The sequence below is a fragment of the Cyclopterus lumpus genome, chromosome 6, assembly GCF_009769545.1.
Source record: "Cyclopterus lumpus isolate fCycLum1 chromosome 6, fCycLum1.pri, whole genome shotgun sequence".
NCBI lineage: Eukaryota > Metazoa > Chordata > Actinopteri > Perciformes > Cyclopteridae > Cyclopterus > Cyclopterus lumpus.
The window spans coordinates 5,443,367-5,467,775 of NC_046971.1; the positions used below are offsets into that span (position 1 = coordinate 5,443,367).

A 24,409-nucleotide genomic window follows, 5' to 3' on the forward strand; every position below is an offset into this window, starting at 1 on the left:
CGATTCTGTATTATAATACGTTTTACTATGACACTTAAAGTATTTTGGTGATTGGACTTGTTTTACTTGAACATTTACTTGTGCCAAAGTATTTTTGCTTACTTTGTTATGACAAAGGTAAAACAAATATGAGTACTTCTTCCACTCTATAAACTAGTTGCACTTGTCAAACATCAAAATAAACCAATGCCTCAGTATTTTATATTTGCCCTAATTATAGTGCAAAAATAGTCTACAACAATTATCACTGTTAAGATGGCTAATGCCAATTCAGGGCCTGCATGGCAACGCAGTGACCACATATATATATATATATATATATATATATATATATATATATATATACACAGAGCAATTTATATTAAAAAGTATGCTGCATTGTGGGAGTGGGTTTGTAATGGTTTAATGCTCTAAATACATTTTCCATCAACACGATTCAGAGTAATTAAAAAAAAAAACTTGCATTCATACATATTTCTTCGGTTTTGGTCTCCACCAACTCTTGAGGAACTTATGCAGCTCTGTCTGTGCAGTGGGTTTATTATTGATATAAATATATCACTTTAACTGTAAAGTTACTGGGCTGCACGGTGGTGTAGTGGCTAGCACTGTCGCCTCACAGCAAGAGGGCCGTGGGTTCGATTCCCGGTCGGAGCGGTCCTTCTGTGTGGAGTTTGCATGTTCTCCCCGTGGCAGCGTGGGTTCTCTCCGGGCTCTCCGGCTTCCTCCCACAGTCCAAAGACATGCTGCAGGTTAATTGATCTCTAAATGGCCCATAGGTGTGAATGTGAGAGTGAATGGTTGTATGTCCCTACATGTGCCCTCGATGGACTGGCGGCCTGTCCTTCGCCCTATGTCAGCTGGGATAGGCTCCAGCGCCCCCGCGACCCTAATGAGGATAAGCGGTATTGTGGATGGATGGATGTAAAGTTACTTATTAAAACACACAATACCCGGATTCATACTTTGTTCACCCATGTTGATTTTCTTTTTAACTTCTTATCTCTCCACTTATTGTTTTCTTTATATGTTCTTGTCTCTACAGGTTTACAATACTCATCTTTTAGTCTCAATAAATGTTTGATAGTATACAAAACAGTCAAACTGTGATAGCCAAATTAAAAATACTCTTCATGGAAAACGAGTAACATTAAATGACCGATTAATCAGATTAATAAGCCAAAAAAACACAGCTTTACAAATGTATACGTTGACATTATTTGTATTTAATACAGTATAGCTTGATTCAATAGTCAGAATTATAATTAGTCAGGTTATAATAGAACAAATATAAAATTCATGTAGATAACCGTGTATCCTGGGTAATCGCTGAATACAATAGAACAATTAAAAAGGGGAAACTTTGTCTCCGTCATTAAAAGAAAAATAACTCTTAAAATCAAAGTGCGTGATCATAGCAGACTTAAAAATGCTTCTCCACAATTCAATATGAATTTTGTCCCAAAGAAGCCTTTTTATTTTTATTTATTTTTCACCCGGCGACAGCGTTCTGGACCTCGATCTTGTAGCCGGGCGGCAGGAAGGTGTTGAAGCCCATGATGAGGTCGGGGTGACCTCTGAAGAGCTGTGACACTCTGCTGATGACCCCGAGGGTGTCGATACTGAGGGGAACAAACACAAGACAGAATTAATTAAAATGTACGGTCACTGTCCTCCTGCCAATCGCATCTTTAAGTTGAGTAAATGGTAAATGGACCTGTACGTGTTGAGCGCTTTTCTAGTCTTCCGACCACTCAAAGCGCTTTCACACTACATGACATCATACACTGGTGGGAGGAGCTAAGGTTCCACCTGCCCATCAGGAGTATCTAACATTCAGACACTGGTGGGAGGAGCTAAGGTTCCACCTGCCCATCAGGACTAACTAACATTCACACACTGGTGGGAGGAGCTAAGATTCCACCTGCCCATCAGGAGTATCTAACATTCACACACTGATGGGAGGAGCTAAGGTTCCACCTGCCCATCAGGAGTAACTAACATTCACACACTGATGGGAGGAGCTACGGTTCCACCCGCCCATCAGGAGTAACTAACATTTTTTTTTATCACACTTCATCAGAGGCTGGTCCAGGTACAGTAGGTAAAAGTTAATAATCTTGTAGCCCAATCAAGCTTGAATGATAGTTTCATAGGAGAATGGACATTTTTTGTACACTTATTCAGAAAAGGACCAACCGGCCTTTAGATTCTCGGATTATGCGTCTATTATGGACTCAGCTGTTCGATTACGCAACTTTAAAGATGAAGAATCCTCAACCTCCCGCAAACTCACGCACAGCTTTTAGTTACCGTGCGCTCTGGTCGTTTCGCAAAAGAAAATGGCAAAATAACGCATTTAGTGTCTGAACAAAACTGTAAAAACTGCCGCCATCAGCTGTTTCTGAATCGTGTTTCTACTTGAAGAATAAATTAACTCACATGTCTCTTGGTTGTATCTCTAGAAAATCCACAGCAAAGACACAGTGTCCTCACCTTTGAGACTTGAACTCTTTCATTATGTCCAGGAAGTCATTGTAGACCTGAGGCTGGTTGCCGAACTGCAGTTTCACTTGATCCAAGTAAGACAGAGCATCTTCTACCTTTGGGGACAGAGAAGAGGATGAAGTTCATCCACCGGACGATCGGATTTTTAAAAGGATCTTAAATGTTCATTAAAAGTATCTACTACAGCATGCCTTTGGTTAAATGTTTCCCTGAGAACCTCCTGCATGGCTAGAAACAACTAAAGGGGTTAAGGAGGCAAACCAGGTCACCAAAACACAACCAATGAATCAACTTGACCTACTTACGGGATAAACATACACATATTTCTCTGACAACGTCTGTATGTTTATTTTCGCTGATGGCGTGAACATTCCTTGACATTTGCAGTTTTTTTCCTTCCCGTTGGGAGGTGACAACTGCAAGAATGTGTTAAAAATAAACCGGGCCGGCTGACCTTGAGCCTCTTGAGCTGCTGGCCCCGTGCGGAGGCCTCGTCCGGGCGGCCATCAAAGAACGTTCCCCGATCCTCCAGTCGCCGCTTCATCGCGAACTCCTCCTCGTATAAGAGCTGAGAGGCCTGCGAATAAACAAGTGCACGGAGCCGATTCGAGTAGTTATCAGCCTCTTGAGTGGCAGTAATTCAACCGTGTTTATGGACGCACGCTGTGCCATGCGAGCCACTTCTGTTGTTTTTTTTGCTCGGGAAGAATATGATTTTAATCCGACAATAAAACCAACGATACACTCGATGTTTTTTTAGTGGCACAATGTCGCCCGAGGGCTGCAGACGATGGTGGAGCAACAGTATGCAGAACAAGGACACTTTGTGTGGGAATGAGCCGATTGGAGGGAGGCGTTAAGAGGAACAGGAAGCGGTTAGAGAGGGGGGAGAGACCCTGGAAACAACAATATACAGATGATTTTTCTCATTTAATTAACTGTCTCTTGTTTTGTGTATGTTTGTGTAAATAAAAGGCTGACTTAAAGATTGTGGCATTATTATGGCTTGTTATAAATAACCGTTTCATTATTTGAAGACTTGTGTTTGTGTGAATCAAATCTCAAAGCTTTAGAACTACACAACTTGCACCAAAAAAACCCCCAAAAAAACCTGAATATCTTACAAACAGCTTTAGAATTTTTTTTATAAATGAGAAAGAATAAGTGTGTTGCGTAACATAAATATAAAAACGCTTTAAATTTCCACCGCCCAGGACGCTTTCCTTGTCAACTTGGGCTGAAGGCTTTTCATTGGCTGCGAGACGGTCTACGTCACCGATGCAACAAACAGGTGCTGAGAAGCGTCGGAGTCAGTCTGCCATTCACAACTTCCTCGAGCTGGCTGCAGAATACAATGTAAACAACACGAGGAGTCTTGTGTTTCGGTTTATCTCGTGACCCCGTTAACTGGTGACTTCCAGCCTAATGCGTCTGTTGTTGTTGTTGTTGTTGTTCTCCTTCATCTTCTTCTTCGTCGATGTTTATTGGCAGTTGGCAAACAACACGTTGGTTCATTACTGCCACCAGCTGGTATGGCGTGTGGATCAGGATGCCTAGTAGAACTTAACGTTGCGTTTATTTAATAACAACAATTATAATAACAAATCATTCTAAATAATATATAAAAGTTACCATATGACAAAATAGTATTTGATAACACTATGCAATATAAATAAGCTGTGCCATCCACTGTGCTATAATAACAATTCAGTCGTATTATTTATTTTAAAATGTTTTTATTATTATTATTAATTAACGTTTTGTACACATTGTACATCGACTGTATGATTAATTATTCATTATACTTGTTTTTCTACTTATGTCTCTTGTTTTTTTGTTTGCACTATGTATGTACTATTCTTTTGCAGAATGTCTATTTTATAAAAGACGTGTACTTTAATCTTTGCTGAGGTTGCCTTCTTTCTTGCTCATATTTCTTACAGTGTACATTAACATATTCTATCGTTTCCTCTGGCCCACAAAACAAACATTGGCGTAATGTTTTCCTACTTTTAGGAGCGTGCTGTGAAGCCCATTGTGTCCACATCTAAGTGTAGATATTAGTTTGATCTCCTCTGTTCCTTTCCTGCACGTCATGTCTCCCACTTTCCTCTAAACTCTATAAAACCAGCCACCATTCCTTCAACCTTTTGTTTAATAACACATTTGGTTTATGTTTTACTGACTAAGCTGACTGCAACAATATTGCAGCTATTTTTTATAAATCTTATTTTGTTTTAATTCATCTGCCATTTAATTTCCTTCGACACCAATATGAGCAGGTATATCCATATAAATACTATCCAATATATACCCATCGTTTGATTTCTGTGTACTGTTAGTTGAGCTCTCCTGTCTGAATGGCTGCTCTGTGGGTGGGCTCATGTTGGTCTGTTGTTGTCAACAGCTGTTGAAAATAGCACGCGCACACGTAGCTGTCCTCGCGAGTGCCGCATTGTTTAGTTTATTTATTTGTGTTGCATTAGTGTAAAAAAAAACCCCTCTCATATACGGTCGGGTGGTCAAAACATACCGGATTCGTCGTTGGGAGTCTCCTTTGAGGAAACGAGTCCACTCCCGTTTGAAACGTCAGACGTCGTGCGCGTGTGCGTGCGCGCGCTGAAACCGGAAGAGAGAAAAGCTGCTCTTCCTTTTAAAAATAATAAAAGTTTATAAATACACGTAATCGTGTCCAGAGCCTGTTTTGGGGTTAACACGTGTCACAGAGGAGAACTACGTAGCACTTTGATATGTTAAAAAATAAAAAATAAAAATATTTTTACGGGATTTTGAACTCCTATTATTGCGTAAGAAAAATAAGACGGGATGACGGGGTCGGCGTGTGTGCGTGTGTGTGTGTGTGCGTGCACTGTAATACGTATTCGTCCACTCTAAAGCTACCGTAAATCCCTCCACGGACAACTTCCGGTTCGGATTTCAAAGTAAAAGATCGCGTGTGGTTTAGTTTATGTTATTTGCGATGAAGGAACAGAACAGTAATTTAGGAGAATATTATTTGGACCGAGTACTATCTAGACTACAATTAAAAATAATATTAACTATAAAAATAGTTATCGATTGTAGTCCAACTAGTGGAATAGTCCAATGTTTAAATCCCTTTCAGAGACCCAGAATATAGGCTTCTTTATCTAAATTTGATGTGGAATTAAAAAAAAGTTTATTAATCTAATAATTTTTGATTTAGTACTTCTTAGATCCCTTGCACAAATACTATGAAGTACTTTCACAGAGTAACTTTTGAGTATTCCAAGGCCAAAATTCCTTCCAGACTCCAAGAATAGTCTTTTTCGTCCAACTTTAATGTGGGATAAAGACCCTTTCTTCCAAAAGTAGTTTATGAAGCTAATATTTTTGGACTAAGTACTTCTTAGACTATTTGCACAAGTAGTATGGACTACTTTTACTGTGTTTAATCAATGAACTACATTGAATTACCTTAATAAGCCCCCCCCCCCCCCTCCCCAGAAAATACAGCTTTACGAATGTATACGTTGACAGTTTGTATTTAATACAGTATAGCTTGATTCAATAGTCATACGAATGATAAAGTAATAGGTTACAATAGAACAAATATAAAATTAATGTAGATAACTGTATATCCTGGGTAATCGTATGAAAACGGTTGTTGAATACAATAGAAAAATAAAATACGGCACATTTTGCGTCCGTCATTGAAAAGGAAAAAACAAATTCTAAAAATCAAGAGTGCATGACGATGGCAGACTTAAAAATGCTTCACCACAAGCAAATTCAATATGAATTCTGTAGCAAAGAACACATTTGTTTTTTTTGTTGTTTTTTTTTCACCCGGCAACGACATAATGCAACGTATGACACACGGACACTCAGTTTTTGTACATGTACTCTGGAATAAAATGGCAAGATACTGGGACCAGATGAAAGCACTGATTACAACCACAGTCTGTAGAACGTAAAAAGTAACACAATAATAATGAAAATATTATTCAGACAAAATTTCTGACTCTCAAGTGTCCCGAGGAGGACCCTATAGGGTGCAGGCACAGATTTGTGGATGCCTGTTCAACCTTTTCTATCATTCATTTCTGGCTTCCCTGTAATAAATCCTCTTGATAAAGCTCTATGCAGATGTTTACAGTAAGTCCCAAAATGTCACTAAATGTTTCCTATTACATCGCTAAATTTAACAATCAAGTTATCCCCAGCGTCACATGCAGACCTACAGAATTATGTTTTATGCGTCATCCCATCCTATCGCCATGACGACTAATCTCATCGGGAATAGTTATCGGAAAGTGCTAAGACAATGATTGGTGTGTTAAAAATAAAATAAAAATTGCACTACTCATGAGGTCTCAACCGAGGGCTCCCACAGATGTTTGCTCCGAGGGCGGAGTCACTGCAGACTGCTCTACACCGTGTGAGCACAACCACTGAAGCACTGCTCGTGAGCAAAGGCGGCCACGAGGACACCGGTCCCCCGTCTGGAGAAGTTAGAAAATCTCAATTTAGTGAGACGGAAGGTCCAGTGGATATATTTGGAGAAAAAAAAATTAAATAAAAACTAGGAGAGAGGAATTCACACGGACAGCGATTTAGCGAGTGATCACAGTGGGGGAGGGGGGGGGGGGAGACACACGCATCGGCCATCTATAGGAGTTCACAGCCCGATGGTTGTGGATGTGCTTCACCCCTCTTTACCGAGTCTCTTTCTAAGGCAGAGGAGAATGCGTTACGCAACTTCAGAAGGAATGCGACAACTTATTGGCAAAAGTTGTTTTATTTTGTATTTTTTCTTTTAAAAAAAAGGTTGATCGGTTTGACCTCCATGTGTTCAGCGGGACACTCCTGAGACGAGCTCGTACCTTCTACGCGACATTAACCACGTGCTAAAAACGCACTACTCGATATTTCCTGGACACGGGGAGGTGTAGAAACTACGAAACCAAACCAAAATCCATTATTGTTATCAAGCTCCCCATTTGGAATACAAAAAAAAAAAAAAGTGAAAAGAAAATGGTGTCCTTGGTTAAAAAGGCTCACTTCACCCCAAAATAAAAATTGTCATTAACTTGCATCTCGCCCGCGTGCGTCAATTATAACTGCAATAAATACAATTTGTATATTAGAAAAAAAATATATATAAGATAAGCTAGCTACTGTGGTTCCAGCTCAGCTCTTCTCAAAACTATTAAAAGAAGAAGTTTAGCGCTTACTTTGTGCATCTGATCAAGATATTACTCAGTAACCATGGCGATGGGGCATTCATTTGGCCATTAAAGAACAAACAAGAACAACTTCACGCAGCAGTTGTGAGGAGAAATACAATTTAAAAGTCATATTTATTTGCAGTCATACAAAGTTTAGTGGCGTTTTTTTAAAACCAACATGGCCTGAGTGGATAATGATTGAATACTTATTTTGGGGTGAACTACTCCTTTAAAAAAAAAGAAAGAAATTCCCCTAAACCGTCGGTTTAAAGTGGCAAATAAATATTTTTAAAAGAAAAAAGGTTAATAAAACGTTACCTCGATCACTTCCCCGAGCGTGCCGGATCACAACGCTGCACAAGAGCAGCTCGTTCATCTGAAAGATGCTCGGCACAAACAAAATGTCACATTGAAACGCGATAAATGTCGAATCTCGGGGGGGTTGGGGGGGCTTTTTTCTCCTCGCCTCGTCCTGCCAATGAAGAACGGCCCCGGTTTCAACGGACGGCTTCTCGGAGGACGTTTACCATCCCGGTCCCACAGATTGGTCACGCAACACAGTTTGGGGGGAGGGGGTTCAACAGATTGACTGCAGGGATCTCAGGGCTCGTGGAATAATCTGGGGGGGGGGGGGACGGCATGGGATGAAGCTCACTGATTGGCTGGGAGCAGGCCCTGCCGTTGGGCGTGCTCCAAAATGGCATTGTAGCAGAAGTAGTACTGGTCCGGGGTTTGGATGCTGAAGGCCCTCTGCGTTCTCATGCGTCGCACCGTCTGGCAAACATTCAGGGAGCCGACGTCCAGTAACTGGGACAGACAGATGTCCAGAGCACAGAAGGTACCTGCAAGCAACGGGGGCTCGTTAGTGGCGGCACTTTAAAAAACAAAAACAGAACTATGAGGCCAATTCAGGTTCATACAATCTCAGGGTCTCACCTGTTCTCCCAATCCCCGCACTGCAATGGACAACCATGGGGGGTCCCTGTGGGTGGCCGGCCCACTGGAGTCCCAAACCCTTCACCATTTTCCTCTGCTGTCTCTTCACGGCTCCCAGGAAGTCAATGAGAGTCACTGCTGAGCTGGGGACGCCGTAGTCGGGCCAGCTGAGGTACTGGAAATGACTCACTTGTCTCTGTTCACATGTCTGAATGGATACAAGATGGGTTTTAGTTGCAGGCTTCTTGTCCACTCTTAATACATGGCTTGGTTTGACATTTTGAGCCAGCAGGCGTTTAGCTTAGCATAAAGTGGGCCGTTTGTGGGCCAGAACTTTGACTCTAACGTATCTTTGACTCTACTGTGCATGTCTGCACCCAGGATGCTTAAACGCCCTCCCCGGTGTGCACTGCCCTGTTGCGGTGCACACTCTTGGCCCGTGGCTGTACCTCAGTGTTGTGCAGTTCGAGGGTGGTGTGGTTGTAGTGGGTGTGGTGGTCCACCCTTTGGTTCACCACCGCCATGTGGCCGTAGACCTCCTGCCCCCCTTCCTCCAGGGGCCAATACTGTCCACACTTCTTCCGACTGCCCTCATCCGTCCTGCAGCGCAGAGAACGGGACACGCTTAGTGAAATCATTTGATTCTGACTCAACAAAGTATGGAATTATATTTGGCATTTATAAAGAAGAAAAAAAAAAAATCGGATTACCTGGTTGTCATGACAATAACAAGCATGTTTTGTTCCCAGACCATTCTCCAGAAATCCCCGTAGGTCTTTTCCAGTGGTCCTGCACCAGGACAAGAAGGAGATTAAAAGCACATTTAGATGACCTCAGTTCACTTCTGTGTCATGGAGCATATCCGTACTAAAAAGTGTGCACATTGGAAGCATTAAAGTGCTTCATAAAAAACGCCTGTCAGTCCGCTTGTGGGTCCCGAGCAATCACCAAAACTGTCCGATCAAACAAGACACAAAATACAACGCGTCCCCTCGGTCCGGCCCAAATGAACCCGACTCCAGGCGTGAAAAGCACACTGAGAGACACAGTTAGTTGGGTCTGAAATACAAGTCGTTTATCATGCATATATATATCCATCCATCCATCCATTTTCAATACCGCTTATCCTCATTAGGGTCACGGGGGCGCTGGAGCCTATCCCAGCTGACATAGGGCGAAGGCAGGGGACACCCTGGACAGGCCGCCAGTCCATCGAGGGCACATGTAGGGACATACAACCATTCACTCTCACATTCACACCTATGGGACATTTAGAGATCAATTAACCTGCAGCATGTCTTTGGACTGTGGGAGGAAGCCGGAGAGCCCGGAGAGAACCCACGCTGCCACGGGGAGAACATGCAAACTCCACACAGAAGGGCCGCTCCGACCGGGAATCGAACCCGCGGCCCTCTTGCTGTGAGGCGACAGTGCTAGCCACTACACCACCTCTCTCTCTCTCTCTCTCTCTCTCTCTCTCTCTCTCTCTCTCTCTCTCTCTCTCTCTCTCTCTCTCTCTCTCTCTCTCTCTCTCTCTCTCTCTCTCTCTCTCTCTCTCTCTCTCTCTCTCTCTCTCTCTCTCTCTCTCTCTCTCTCTCTCTCTCTCTCTCTCTCTCTCTCTCTCTCTCTCTCTCTCTCTCTCTCTCTCTCTCTCTCTCTCTCTCTCTCTCTCTCTCTCTCTCTCTCTCTCTCTCTCTCTCTCTCTCTCTCTCTCTCTCTCTCTCTCTCTCTCTCTCTCTCTCTCTCTCTCTCTCTATATATATATATATATATATATATATATATATATATATATATATATATATATATATATATATATATATATATATATATATATATATATATATATATATATATATATATATATATATATATATATATATATATATATATATATATATATATATATATATATATATATATATGGCTGTATATATATATTATTAAATGAATCATTTATTATTAAATGAATCTCATGAGCACAACTCTACTACTACAGTCCATCCTTAGATCAATATGTGGGCAAAAGAACACATGCCGCCGAGGCCACAGAAGTGTCTGTGCTATCGACTCCAGATGACACACAACTAGATCCTTAAAAGCACAACTCGGAGTGTATTGCTTAGCCTGGCAGGTACCTGGAAGTGAGCCTACATCAGAGCATCACACAGCAAAGGTGGATGGATTTAATACCTTTTATGCTCGTCAACCCAGTCGGTGGAATCCTTAATTTTTTCCACACACACACGTAAGTATCTCATTATCTCTTTAAATACTTGTTTGTCATACCTTGAGTACCGATGTATGCGTTCCGCTGCTTGTAGCCGTCCATGAAGCTGGCGTTGATGTAGTCGGACCTCTGTGGGAACAACGAAGCGTTGCTTCAGAAGACGGAGGAGACCGAAACATTGTGTCTTTTTCTATTCTATTTGAAAGACAACTGTAAATGTGCCGATTAACAATAAATAAAATAAAACAACATTTAAAAAAAAACCACCTCGTTCCTTCTGGTTTTCAAGCGAACTCTGGTTTGATCGAGGCACAGCACGTCTCCATAGCGATTCCTCTCCTGGTTGTAAGCTAATCTGGAGCCAAAGATAACAACGTTGTACTAATGACACTACTTCAGTGGCCACTTTTGCTTGTGTCACACAACCAACAGTGCAAAACCCAAAACGCATTCCACTTCCCATCGACACGGAGATCAAATCCTCACATTTGAGAACCACATGCCCCCCCCCCCCCGCTGCTCTAAAAGTCACGGCTGATGCCGGAGACTCACTGTGCACAGTGGAAGCTTCCGGGCGGCGGCTCTTTGCGCAGCTCCTCGTACTCTTGGTGGACGCCCGAGCGCTGGAGCCGGCCGAGGTGCGTCAGCAGCTCCTGCGGGCGCATGGACTCGGGCCCCGGCACGTGAATGGAGGCGTCTTCCACGGGAATGCCCACCAGCTCGTCCACCGGGTCCACCCGGCCGTTCTGGCCCGCCAGGAGCTGCTGGTTCCAGCTGTACGACTCCAGGGGCAGCAGGCCGCCGAGGTGCTGGGGGAGGCAGTCTCTGGGGAGGTGCTGGCGCAGCTCGGCCATTTTCACCATCTGCACCTGGGAGTTTAGGAGAGACGACGGATGTGAATTGGGTTCATGAAGGAAAACACGCAGTCGACTGTGGAATCCCCTTCGGCGGACTAGGCATCAATATCGTTTTTTTTTTTTTACATTTGGATGTCCTTGGTTGCATGAATAATCCTGAAACACAATTTACTGTCGACCATCGGGGGACTCTCAAGAAATCCATACTAATGAAACTATCCAGGGGCGATGCTGGAGGCCGGGTGATCGAGCATTAACGTCCCAGGAAGCACGAGGCATCCGGGTGGACTAGTTGTGAAAGACAAGCCCCCTAATCGAACGTTTGTACAAAAAAATAAAATAAAAATCAATGACATGGAACTGCTCGCTGAAAAAAAAACCAAAAAAAAACAGAATTTTTCAAAACTCTCTCTCACAAAAGTGTCGTCACAAACGAGTGCTTCAGAAATGTGCGCCTCCATTTACCCGCTCCCGTAGTTTCTCCTTGAGGAGCAGGCTGAGCAGATTGTAGGGCACTCGAAACCAAACGGGGGCCCCGACGATCAACACCTTCTTCAGCCTGGCAGGGAACGCCCCCTGGTGGAGAGAGACAGAACACCACTTATAGCAAACTACAAAGTGACTTTGGATTCAACAGGATTCACTTCACTCTTCCTTGAAAGTTCACACCGAGTTCACCGGTGTGAAAATACATTCCACTTCCGCTTGTTGGCAATAAGTATACATAAGAATATTGCACTTTTTTTAGGATAATGCATCTAATTTTTTCTCCGATATTTAACCTTATTTGGCATTTACCGTACGTGTGTAAAAATCATTTCACGTGGTGATGTAAAAAATAAATAAATAAAATGCAGCGCTGCAAAGCCGACCTTGAGCAGGTTGAGTATCTTCTTGCTCAGGTCCAGCTCAAAGTTTGTGTAGTTGGAGCCCGCCATGTCGTAGATGAACACCAAGCCATTCCTTTGGGTCTCAAAGCTGTGGGCGAGACCTCGCTGTTAATGTGTTGGACATCTTAACAAACAGGTCAGGTAACAACTCACTGAAGCAGGCAGGCGAGCAGACAGAAGTAACACTTCAAAGAGAGGACAGAAGGCCGTCTTTTTAATAGTCAAATCACATGTTCAGGATTCCCTCAAGGAAAACTAACCCACCCAAATAAAACTGTGAAATACTGCACCGGCTTCCAATGCTGAAGAAGGATGCATTATTTCAGGTGGGGGGGCAGATAGCGTTCCACGAGTACCGCTCACCTTTCCACGGCCCGATCCAGGAGGTAGAAGAGGGCCTGGAGCACCACGTGGTTGCCTGTCTTGTTCGGGTGGTGCAGTTTGGCCGTGTACAAGGCGATGGAGGCCCCCGAAGGATCCCGCACACTCTGGAATACGCAAGACCAACAGGTCACATGAGCATTCAGTCGGGTGTGAAGCGTTTGGACCCCTTTTTCCACAAATTCAAAAACTGTACCGAGGCGTTGATTAGCCTTGGGTTCATTTCTCAGGGTCCCCCCCCCCCATCCTGTGTCTCCAAAAACAAGTATTGGACTTTTCATTCAATGCATGAATTAGGACCTGTGTGAAGAAAGATTGACAGTGTTCTTCATAGAAATCTAACGGTACGTTTATAAATTAACTGGGCAGGAGGGAGGGGGGGCTTAAAGCCCAAAGTAAGAATGAACAGTGACCACAGGGGGGCACCGAAGTTCACAGGCTGGTTGCCAGAAAAAATACAAATAAATAAAAGGGTCTGTCAACAATTCAACAGGAGGAGCGATTCATGTGATGATGCTGCAGGTCTTCCAACCCCAGCCCCTCCCCCCCCCCCCACACACACACACACACTGAGAGGGACATGGATCATATTGTTCATGTCAAACCTGATCAGTGTGAAGGCTGCTGGTGTCAATAGAACTAGAGGGTCTTCACTTGTGAATGAAGCCACACCGAGCGGTCCTGTGTAAGCAAATAAGCCCGTTTTCTCAAGGTGGGGGGGGGGGGGGGGGGGGGGGGGGGGCTAAAATACCTCAGGCAGGATATGAAGCCCGCTGCGGAGGCAGACAAGAGGATGTGCAGCATCAACACCACGTCAACGGGGAAGGAAGAAGGCAAACACAGGAGAGTGGGAGGGAGTGTGTGTGTGTGTGTGTGTGTGTGTGTGTGTGTGTGTGTGTGTGCGCGCTGGAGGGGTGGGGCTTGTCATCTCCCATGGTTGTGATTTGGCTGACGGAAGGTTTTGATCTGGCACAGGAAATCCACTTGGCACATCAGTCAATCAATAAATAAATAATACCCTTAATTGTCAGTGATAAGTTATTGATTGATTGAACAGTTGTTTTCTGGAATTCGAGATTTGTCTATTCGAATCCTGTGAAAATACGAAAACATCTTATCTTCATGAAACTTGGTTTTCTAGTGAAGATGTGAATTCTTTAAACCAGGTCATGGTTTATAATAAAATAATAGAGAGCTGGGCACCAAATCGTACTCAAACAAGAGTAAACGGTGCGTTTTTTGGGGGACTATTTTCAGCTGCGGATTAATACACAGCGCTTTACTGAAAGATAAGCAAGACGGATCAACCCAAAACCCCACCTATCAGAATAATGAAAGAAACGTGCGACAGTGCAACACATTGTTCTCAATAGTTTTTGGAGAACAATGGAGGTCTATGGGAGAAAGCAAGAAGACCGCACTCGTCATTGGGGGAAATTCACCGCTGGTTTTGGTCTCTACGTTTGATTTCGTTAAATAAATGAATCCTTTAATTGTTCTCTCGTGACCGCTCTTACCAACACGGTGAACTTTCCGCTGAGCAGCTCCGAGCGCAGAGGTTCTTCCTGAGGCTGAAGTCGGACGATTCCTTCTTTAAGACGCGTTTCCTGGAGAAAAAAAAACAACAAACAAAAACAAGATCACAGCAGGTGAAGTCAAGAGGCTGTGGAGCAACTGCTCTGTGAACAATGGAGGATTTCTCTCTAGAAGGTTTCCACCCCCCACGCACATACACACACACACATACCTCCAAGGAGGTTGTGTAGGAGTTTCTTGGACTGATTCTAAAAAGGGCCGAGCATGGGAGGTTTCTTTTCCATTTATCTTCTTTCTTTTAAATAATGTGGGCTCTTAACTGCGATTTAAAAAAGGGTCTAAAACTCAGGACGAGCCTCACGTACCTGGAGGAGAAGTCATCAGACCCCAAATCATTCCTTCATCTTTTTGTAATCAGTAACGTGTTATTAGTAATGACACATAAACATGACAGAAAGACTAACATGTACAGATGTGTACTGTAAAAAAAACAAAAAAAAATATGGGAATATTATGTATGTATATAGTTTTTTTTGTGGTTTATCCAAGTGCTAGCAAATCTTAGCTGAAAGTACTTGCGCAGCAGTTACAATAACCCCCCCCCTCCCCCCTCCCCCCCTTCCTCCTCGACCAAACACTTCACTGGAAACTTCCCCCGTTATTACTCGTCCCCATCCTCGGTCCCGGTCACCGACGCAGCTTTTAAAGAGAGTTTAATGAACCGTGGCGTGGCGGGGGAGACTAATCCTTCTCAAAGCCACAGTCCAGGCATTCATATAAAAAAAAAAAAAAAAAGGAAGAGTCGCGTTCATGCGGGACGACTGTTCACTGCAGAAATCAAAAGAAATCAAAAGAACCCACCGTGGCGATTTAAAAAAAAAAAAAAAAAACGACATTACTCAAAAAAAAAAGGTCACGAAAGCCATTTCAGGTCATTTAGTCTGTGACACCAGTCAAGGTGACCTCTCTATGGCGGATGCTCAGAGATATACATACTCTTACATTTGATTCATGCATTATTTTGTATTTATTTAAACCTTTATTTAACCAGGTAGCGTACCATTCGAGGGAGACCAGGCAGCGACATAAGGAAACACATAGTTACAGAACAAGACAAGTTAAAAGAAAGTTGAGAAAGTGACATAACAGGGTTAATTTAAAGAAACAGTGACATTTTTTGGGAACCTGCCTCCATTTCTTTCATTTTATATATTTAAAAAGCAGTAAGTGGGTACCAGTTCTTTTGAGTTTTAAAATTATATCCTGCAACATATTCCATGATGAGGGTGCAGAGTACACGAAAGCCCATTTCCTTTTCGGGCATTTGGGACATAAGGAAGTCCTGAGAAGAGCATTTTTAAAACGCCATCATTGAATTTCACTTGTTTTCGCATGCGGGCCCAAACCCGCACCCTCCCTCCCTGTAAAACTGTGTGTTCCTCATTTAATTTAACCCTCATAACCTCAGCCGTGCCAAACAATAAGTTTTTCTGATGACGGCGCAACACTTGTGTCTTGATCGGCTCAAAGCTCCTCCGGAAAGCCGCGTCTCAGCTTTATTTTTGACAACTCCTTGTAAATACTTTTGCTTCACGTGCAGCTATAACAAGCATGTGGGATGTGACATTAGTCCCGATTGTACTCATCGTCCTTTGCAACCTGCCATCAGTTACTTCTTCCCGTCTGAAACGGTCACAAAAAAGGCAGCGAACTGCCGTTCTGCGTCGTGATGAGAGATTAATGGAGAACATCAGACTCTGTGGAAATTGGGCCGACGTTCGGCGTCATGAGATTAGATCGTTCCGATGTGGGTGTTTCGACAGACTTGATGGATGCGTTTCTAAATTTAGGTTTTTACTAAAACTATTGCTTCACATAATGTTCTAGCTTTCTGATTGGCCGACGAGCCGCTTTGGGTTTTTGTTAAACTTTTAGGATGACTAGGCTGAATATGAACGATTAAAAAAAAAAAAAAAGGTGTTGAAAAGTGTCCAGAAGTATAAGTTGACACTGAATGAGCAGGATTGTTTACTTATTCTTTGATCACATATTTCCTGATGTAAATCAGTAAGCTTTCCTAAAGTCATTTAAGTGGGTCCACCAATAAGATGTGATTTTTTTTAATAAACAAGAAAAAGTATTGTTGCCTTTGTGCAAAAGAAATTACCTGTAATTTGAATCGTCTTTATGAAAACTCCTGAAAATCCTTGTTCCCAAAGATGCTCTCATTTGCATATTCTTTTTATTTTGCATTTTTAAAAGCGACATGTTTGTCTTTAGCTGTTTTCTAGCCACTCTGTTGAACGGATGAGGATTCCAATATCGAAACCGGCGCGCACACACGCACGCACGCACACACACGCACACACACACACACACACACTCTCTCTCTCTCTCTCTCTCTCTCTCTCTCTTACCCTGTAGCTGTGGAATAGCTCAATGGCTCGGAGGACGTCAAACTTGCGAGCCATGAGGAACTTGACGGCCAATTCCCTGGACAGCGACGACACTCCATGCTGACTGGTCCACTTGTTGATTTCCTCCAGAAACTGCCTGGTAGCCTGAAACAGACACACACACACACACACACACGTTGTACTCCCACAATCGAAAGGGTCAAACGGAAAGGAAGTGAAACTGGGCTTTAAACTCGATACGTCCTCCTCAGAGGAAGCGCCATCTACGGCTCCGCAGAATATTCGAGGGAATCTCGAGGCCGCGGCGAGACGTCTGCCGATAGCGTTTCATAAAGAGTTGTGTGCTCGCCGTGCGCGCGTGTGTGTGTGTGTGCGCATGTGTGTGTGCGTGTTAACAGACTGAACATACACAGGGAGGAAGGAAGTAAATGTGTGAACTGTAATTTGTGCAGTAAACCAAGAAAAACTAAAACACGCGAGTTCAACTTGTGCGTTAACCGCAGCTATTTTAGGGGAAAGCGTTGGCTTTTGATGAAAGGGACAAAAATAAATTTTAAAAAAAAGAGAACATGTAAACAGCAGCATGTGGATGACATGTGGGATTTTGTTATGGAAAAGAAACTTCCAGTTTACAGCTACAACAATAGTCACATATTGAAAGGGAAAAACAAATCTGGACTGATGTTGGTGACTTGAAGCTGCAATAATAAATAACTTTTAAAGCCAAAATCACATGCAGTGTGTTTGATGGGAGGAATTCTGTTCAGCTCAAATCTAAAAACTACTAACCAAATGCACTTAAACTTGTAGTTCGGGAAAACGTGTTTACCATTAAAAAAGGCCTTCCAAGCCCATCTTGCAAATAACTTATGCATCTAGCCGGCAGCCTTTCAAGAGCTTCCTGTCCTCCCCTCTGCTCTTATTATCCACTCCCTCAGGAACTCACCCCCCTCCACCCCCACAGAGCTAGCGAGTCAGCACCCAGTGAATCGTCAAAAGGCGACACAGGAGGCGATGAAAAAGCTTTGCACGTTAAAAACACAGGGTCCCGCTTCTCTGGGGAGGCGCGGCGGCAGCGGGGCATGCATGGGAGACAGGAAGTCGAGTTCTGGGGGTCCGCGGCTCTTTAGGAATACAAAAACGATCACTGACAAGCGCCGAGCTTTGAGACAGGATGCTACTGTCTCTCCTCAGTGGGGTGTGGGAGTGTGTGTGTGTGTGTGTGTGTGGAGAGGGGAGGTGGGGGCTGTAGCCTCTGCTCTGTTCAGCTGCCTTAACATGCAAGGGATGAGGGATGATTGCACCTGACGGGGCTGAGGTCGCTTCTCATGGGGAGGGGTGTCAGCCTGAATCCGGAGCTCTTCATAGTGAACGGATCTCTGCTCATCTGGAGCAGAATCTACTTAAAAGTACAAATATACTAACTTTAAAAAAAAAAAAAGGGTTGAATTAATCCTTTTTGGGAGCAGTACGTGTTGTAAAGTTTATAACCGCATCTCACGGTCTTTTTTTTCCTCCCCTTCTCTCCAGCAGATGGAGAGTTGCGACATCATCCATCCGTTTGACACACCAGACCTAAACGGGTCGAGAGACCGTCTTTGAACATACGAGCACATGTTGTCATGCAAGCCCTGTAGCACAGCCGCTTAGTCGTGAAGACGCGTCTCCCTAAATTTATTTATTTCCTTTCTTTCTTCCTTCTGTCGATATCTAGGGAGTTTATTGCCGTGCAACTAGTTGGCGCCATCGATCTGGTGGACGTCACAAGACATGGGTCGACTTCCTGCCTGTAACTCTTTCGCCTTCTAAAAAGTTGGTTCAAGTCGGACTGAAGCAACAATCGAGCTCTGTTGTCTCGGTAAACAAGACGAATGGGGAAGACACTGTGCGGATCAATGATTCGTAAAAATTATTTACCCGAGAAAACTGCCAAAAGATTATTATTTTTGTTTTTTTAAACACGGCATCAACAAAGGTGAAAAAGTGAACAGGGAGAGAGAGTAAAAAAAAAAAAAAAAAAAACCAGATGAACCATCACATTCTGTGGTACCGTCCTTGAACAGAAAAACGTGGGCCGTGTGCTCTTTGTTGTTGCGCCGTGGAGCGACACAATCCTGCAGCGTCGGCCAAAGACAACTTCCTGTCAGATCGCTGTCAGGTACACTCGGGTTTCCAAGTGTTCAATGGTTTGACAGCTGCTCTCTCTCCCTTTTAGCCTTTTAAGGAGAGGCTGCCAACTCCAGGCAGTGACCCTCTGTTCCTGGAGAAGCCTCGTCTTGTTTGGTTTTTCTGCACTAGGGGCCATATCCGCCTGAGCGGAATTTTGGAGGATGAACCGGTTTGTTTTTGCGATAGCACACCAGACCGCACTGGGAGGCTCAAATGCGGAGGAGGGACTTATTCAATTCCTGGGAAGGATGCATAAATATTTGCTTGGACTCGCTCCAGTTCTGATAAAGAAAACAAAACAAAAAAACAGGGAGATATTTTCTTAGAAGTTCTTGAATGGGTGGTGTTGACGATGACCGTCGATAAGTAATTGATTAGGTTCCCTGCAGTCGGGACACGCTGTGCTGCGAGTCAGTGGATGAAGTTGTCGTTGGTTCTTTGCCAAACGGCCCTAAAAACAAGTCCACGGGTCCAAAAAAAAAAAAAAGGTTTGAGACCCCGACCCAGATAAGTAAAAACTGACGTCAGTGTCCGAAATCTCTCACTTATTCAGCCATTTACGACTCCCGGGAAGAGTTGTTGATATTCACAAATCCTCCAATAGACATGAGAAGCATCTTTAAGACTCTTTAAAAGTCTCATCTTTAAGACTTCAATGCAGCCTCGCTTAAAGATGGCCGAGCAGCACCTGCTCGGCCATCTTTAAGCGAGGCTGCATTGAGATGCTGATGCGTTCAGGCTCCATTCAGTAAAACTAAGTATGTTATAGGCAAAAGTCAAATTATAACATTATCATGATGTTATTCAATGTAAATCGTGTAAAAATGTATAGTTTTTTGGGCGACAAACTTGAATAAATCCAGTTTACACAGCAAAAAAAACAGCAATAGAGAGGGAATTATGTCGCGTTAATAATTTTTTTGACGCAAATGGTATCAGATCGGTATTCGGGATCGTCCGATACGCAAGTTCAGGTAAAGGAATCAGTGTCGGGAAGAGAAAAATGGTATCTGAACATCTCTACTCCCTATTAAAACGATAAAACACTCATAAGTCTGCAGATTGCTGTTTTTTGTCCGACCAATAGTGCCGCATCCAAAAGATATGAAATCAACCATCACAAAAGACTAAGAAAACCAGTAATTATTTATACATTTCAGAAGCTGGAAACCAGTGAGTTTTCCGCATGTTTGACTATTTGTGTCAGCTCCACATTTGGTTTTAAAATATTTATGGGGGTTATATGTTGAAAGCACTTTTCCAGTGCTTGTGCACATACGTTTGCGTACCAACCCACAAACTATGAAATAAAATTTAAAAAAAAGACAACTCAGTCACTTTCTTGTGGTCCGCTTGGATCAGAAATCATGCGATTCATCAGCCGTAGCTCCCATTCCGATGTCACATGCAAGCTCATGATAATATACCACCCACGTCTTGAGAGAGTTACCGTCGCTAATGTTGCAAACACATTTTATTTATTTTTTCTTTCTCGTAAGCAAAAATCGGATCGGGAGACCGTGTTGCAGACGAGGAGGGTGGAAACAGATATATTCGGATGTGTACGTGTACTTTTTTTTTTTTTAAACATTAAAAAAAAAAGCATGTAAACATGTTCTAGTAGAAACCCCAAAAATACGAGCATGAACCTGATGTCCCCTTTAAAAATTCACTTGATTGGCCAAAACCTGTTAAAAAAAAGAAAAGTTTCTCAACTGAATTTCCAGAAGATTGCGTTTTATTATGATTTAAAAAACTACAGATACTGCGATAGATGACTTTGACCATGTTGCCAACCACTAATCAACCTTTATAGGCCATTTTTGGAGTTAAATATTAGGTGTAAATCAATTAATAGTTGCCTTTTCAGTGTCACGGAAATGGAACTGTACTTACTGCGCACGCAAATAGATCCTTTCATATTGTTTTACTCTACGATCCTTTGTTACGGGAACTAATGTCAGCGTATTGACATGCTGTCTGCTGTATTCACGTTGCAGCCAGGAGTCATAATGTACCCGCTGACCGTGTTATTGTCTCAGCAGACAGAAACTCTATTGAAGGGGTTATGGAAAGTAGTGTGTGTGTGTGTGTGTGTGTGTGTGTGTGTGTGGTTACCGCAGCATCGTGATTACACCTCGACGGAGCTCAATGCATTTCTGCATCTTTACATTTTAATACAGCCGGGATTCGTGGCCGACCTTGACACGAGGTCTTTTTCCCAAAAAAAAAAAAAAAATCTGTTTGATTACAGACGCCACGCTAACCTAATTACAAATGTGGGACTGCTGCTGCTGCTTCAGCGAGTCCCATTTGGCACGAGTCAATACCAAAACAGGAAGTCAATGACGTCACTCCCTCTCCCTATTCCCCAATTTCTCTCACTCAAACTGCTTCCTGGGAGTAGACAACACACACACACACAGTTTCTCTAAAGCACATGATAGACACACACACACACAAAATCGCACTCTAACTCATAACCGCCCCCCCCCCACCCAGTCTAGTGGAAATGCTTTTAACAGCTGCCTTTAGAATAAAGTTCCACTACACCCGTGTATGCTCCCGAGAGAGCCACCCTGCCACACACACACGCACACACACATCCCCAACCACCCCCCACAAGGCTGTGGATGTAATGAGGGCGTCCGGTACCCTAGCGGGGGCCCTGGCTCACACAGGAAATGGAGTAGCCAGATAAGGCTTTCTGCTGGCCAGATGATGAGGAGTCAGAAGAGAAGAGAAGGCACGAGACCAGAGAAGACTTGAAAAGAAACATCTAGAGATACTACAAACTGATTATTATCCCCCCCCTACCCACACACACACACACACACACAGTCTCTTTGCTCATGTTGGATTTCTTGTGGTTTGGTGCCGTTCATGCCACTATAACTTTGGTCATGTTTAATCAATCTACAAAATCAAGATAAAAACGTTGCCAGTTTATTAGGTACACCTATCTGAGACCAACAGTCATACATCCAATCTTCATCGATGTTATAATGTTCTGTTTTTGTTGTTGTAGAAACTGTAACTGGGTCAACTGGCCTCAGTGATATAAATGGAGGTGGACAAAATATTAGAGACACCTCTCTGTATAACACAATACAATTAAAACTGCTTCCAAAATTAATTTGAAATCAACAGCTACAACAATTGTAACGTTCATGAAGATGAGATTCACTGCAGGACTGTTTTAATAGACTGCCCTACTTCTAGCTCGGGGTAGAACAGCCTTACAAATGGCTACTTTGTGTACTAAGAGCACACTAATAAATACACGTTAAGCAAACCGGGTTTAGCTGGAAAGATTACCATTGAGTCTTTTTAATCCCCAAAACTAAAATCAAGTCCTCGTGGGCCTGAATCCATGAATAATACTACAGGTACATAATGTTAGAGCAGAAATGATTGTTCAGTTAATCAACATAAACCAGTTAACCTGCAACAACAGATTAAACTTTCCCTGGTTCCAGCTCATCAAATGAGAATATTCGCAATATTTCTTTTTTTAAATAAAAACTTTTTATTTGCCACTTTAAGTTTTTATTGCAAAAATATTTATATACCTGGATGTTACAAACAATGGAAACTTGTCTAAACTTAAAGTTTCCTTATTATTAGTTTTGGTCTTACATAAACATTTCACGTTACAGACACTATATTTAAAAAAAAAAAAATTAAAGAAATGCGTTTCCTATTCTTGAAACTGGATTATACGTGTGTGTGAATGCATGTCAGTTTACACAATATATTTAAAAGCCACATTACTTTATACACGTTGCAACCAAGTGTCTACTGTATACATTCCTCCATGAAGCCAGGCAGACTTTCCCCGGAGTAACAACACGGTTCGTGCCCGACGAACTAACAACTCACCAGGAATTAAACATTTGTATATCCGTGTGTGCTGATTATATTAAAAACATTTTTTTTTTTAAAAGAGGCCATAAAGGCCCTTGTTTCGCAAGACTTTCAAGCTCAGCCGCTGGGAGAGGAACTAACATTGATGCAGCGAGTGCAAAACAAAAAAAAAAAAAAAAAAAAACCATGCTTGTCAGGAATCGATACAATATTTCCGCGACGCATTCAAGGGTGCATTTCGCAACTAAAAACCCCAACTGCGCACCGCCATCGCTGCGGTGCGTTCACGACACCCTTCGGGGGCCAACAAATACCTCCAGGTGTAGGGCCGAGGATGGGGGGGGGGGGGGGGGCGGCATTAAAGGACGACGGAAACACGAGAGAGAGAGAGGAGGAAGAAGAAGAAGTGTAAAGACTGTAAAAAGGCCTACCTGTTCTTCCTCCGCCGATAAAGTAGCTGCCATGATATCCACCGTCGGTTTCTCTGGTCACCTTTTTCTTTTCTTTTTTTTTTTTTACCGAGACGCGTCCTTTTTTCATGAAGTGGAGGATGACGGAGACGTCCGTGTGTCTGTCCCCTCGTGTACCGAAAAACGGTTTTTTTTTTTTTTTTTAGGGGTTGTCCCTCTCGCTCAAAGTGGAAGAAGGCATCGGAATCGCTGTTTTCTTCTCTTCCCCCTCTTCTGGAAACACACGCGGGGCAATTTGCTTCACTCTTTTTTTGCCACCACCCCCCCCACCCCCCCACAAAAAATAAAAAATAAAGCCCCCGCTCTATCAGATTTCACCGAGTAGAATAAGAAAGAGGACAAGAAAGAGGGGAGAGAAATACAATTAAAAAAAAAAAAAAAAAAAGGAGGACAACCCCTCGAGCAGCTAGACGAGGCTCTGCTTCGGCTCGAGGATAACTGGGTTCAGACGCACGCGCTGCTGCTGCTGCTGCTGCTGCTGCTCGACCCACTGACTCCTCCACGCCATGAATTGCAAGTTTTTTTACCCTTGAACCTCGCCTTTATGTTGCGAGAGAGAGAGAGAGACACCGACACACACACAGCGCGAGAGAGTGAGAGAGAGACTATTCATTCTCCATGTTGCTTGCTCTCTCTCTCTCTCTCTCTCTCTCTCTCTCTCTCTCTCTCTCTCTCTCTCTCTCTCTCTCTCTCTCTCTCTCTCTCTCTCTCTCTCTCTCTCTCTCTCTCTCTCTCTTCCCCCCCTGGTGGTCAGGAACCAGAACATATGACAAAAAAAGCTCACGACCTCCGCCTTCATTCATAAAAATAGGAAACCAAAACAGGAAAATCACCATTTTGAGTGTCAGCTTGCACCTCGGGGGGAGGAGCGCTGACGTACAAAGCGCGCGCGCGCACGTTCGCGCGCACGCATGCTAAAACGAAGAATAACGGACAGC

General features: G+C 43.2%; 2 protein-coding genes across 2 annotated transcripts; both read right to left on the reverse strand.

The window, feature by feature from the left end:
* Nucleotides 1–1,206: 1,206 nt before the first annotated feature.
* Nucleotides 1,207–5,168, reverse strand: LOC117732890 (paired amphipathic helix protein Sin3a-like). Its single transcript, XM_034536130.1, has 4 exons — nt 5,042–5,168; nt 2,963–3,085; nt 2,497–2,603; nt 1,207–1,622 (listed from the first exon to the last, which is right to left on the reverse strand). Exons 2-4 carry the CDS (start codon nt 3,050–3,052, stop codon nt 1,493–1,495), a joined length of 327 nt encoding a protein of 108 aa, XP_034392021.1. The 5' UTR covers nt 3,053–3,085; nt 5,042–5,168; the 3' UTR covers nt 1,207–1,492.
* Nucleotides 5,169–6,016: 848 nt separating this feature from the next.
* On the reverse strand, nt 6,017–23,737 carry ptpn9a (protein tyrosine phosphatase non-receptor type 9a). The gene is made up of 13 exons (XM_034534458.1): nt 23,433–23,737; nt 16,966–17,109; nt 14,530–14,619; nt 12,995–13,119; nt 12,614–12,719; nt 12,207–12,317; nt 11,437–11,753; nt 11,152–11,239; nt 10,944–11,013; nt 9,365–9,443; nt 9,104–9,254; nt 8,655–8,862; nt 6,017–8,560 (listed from the first exon to the last, which is right to left on the reverse strand). Exons 1-13 carry the CDS (start codon nt 23,463–23,465, stop codon nt 8,370–8,372), a joined length of 1,713 nt encoding a protein of 570 aa, XP_034390349.1. The 5' UTR covers nt 23,466–23,737; the 3' UTR covers nt 6,017–8,369.
* Nucleotides 23,738–24,409: the final 672 nt, after the last annotated feature.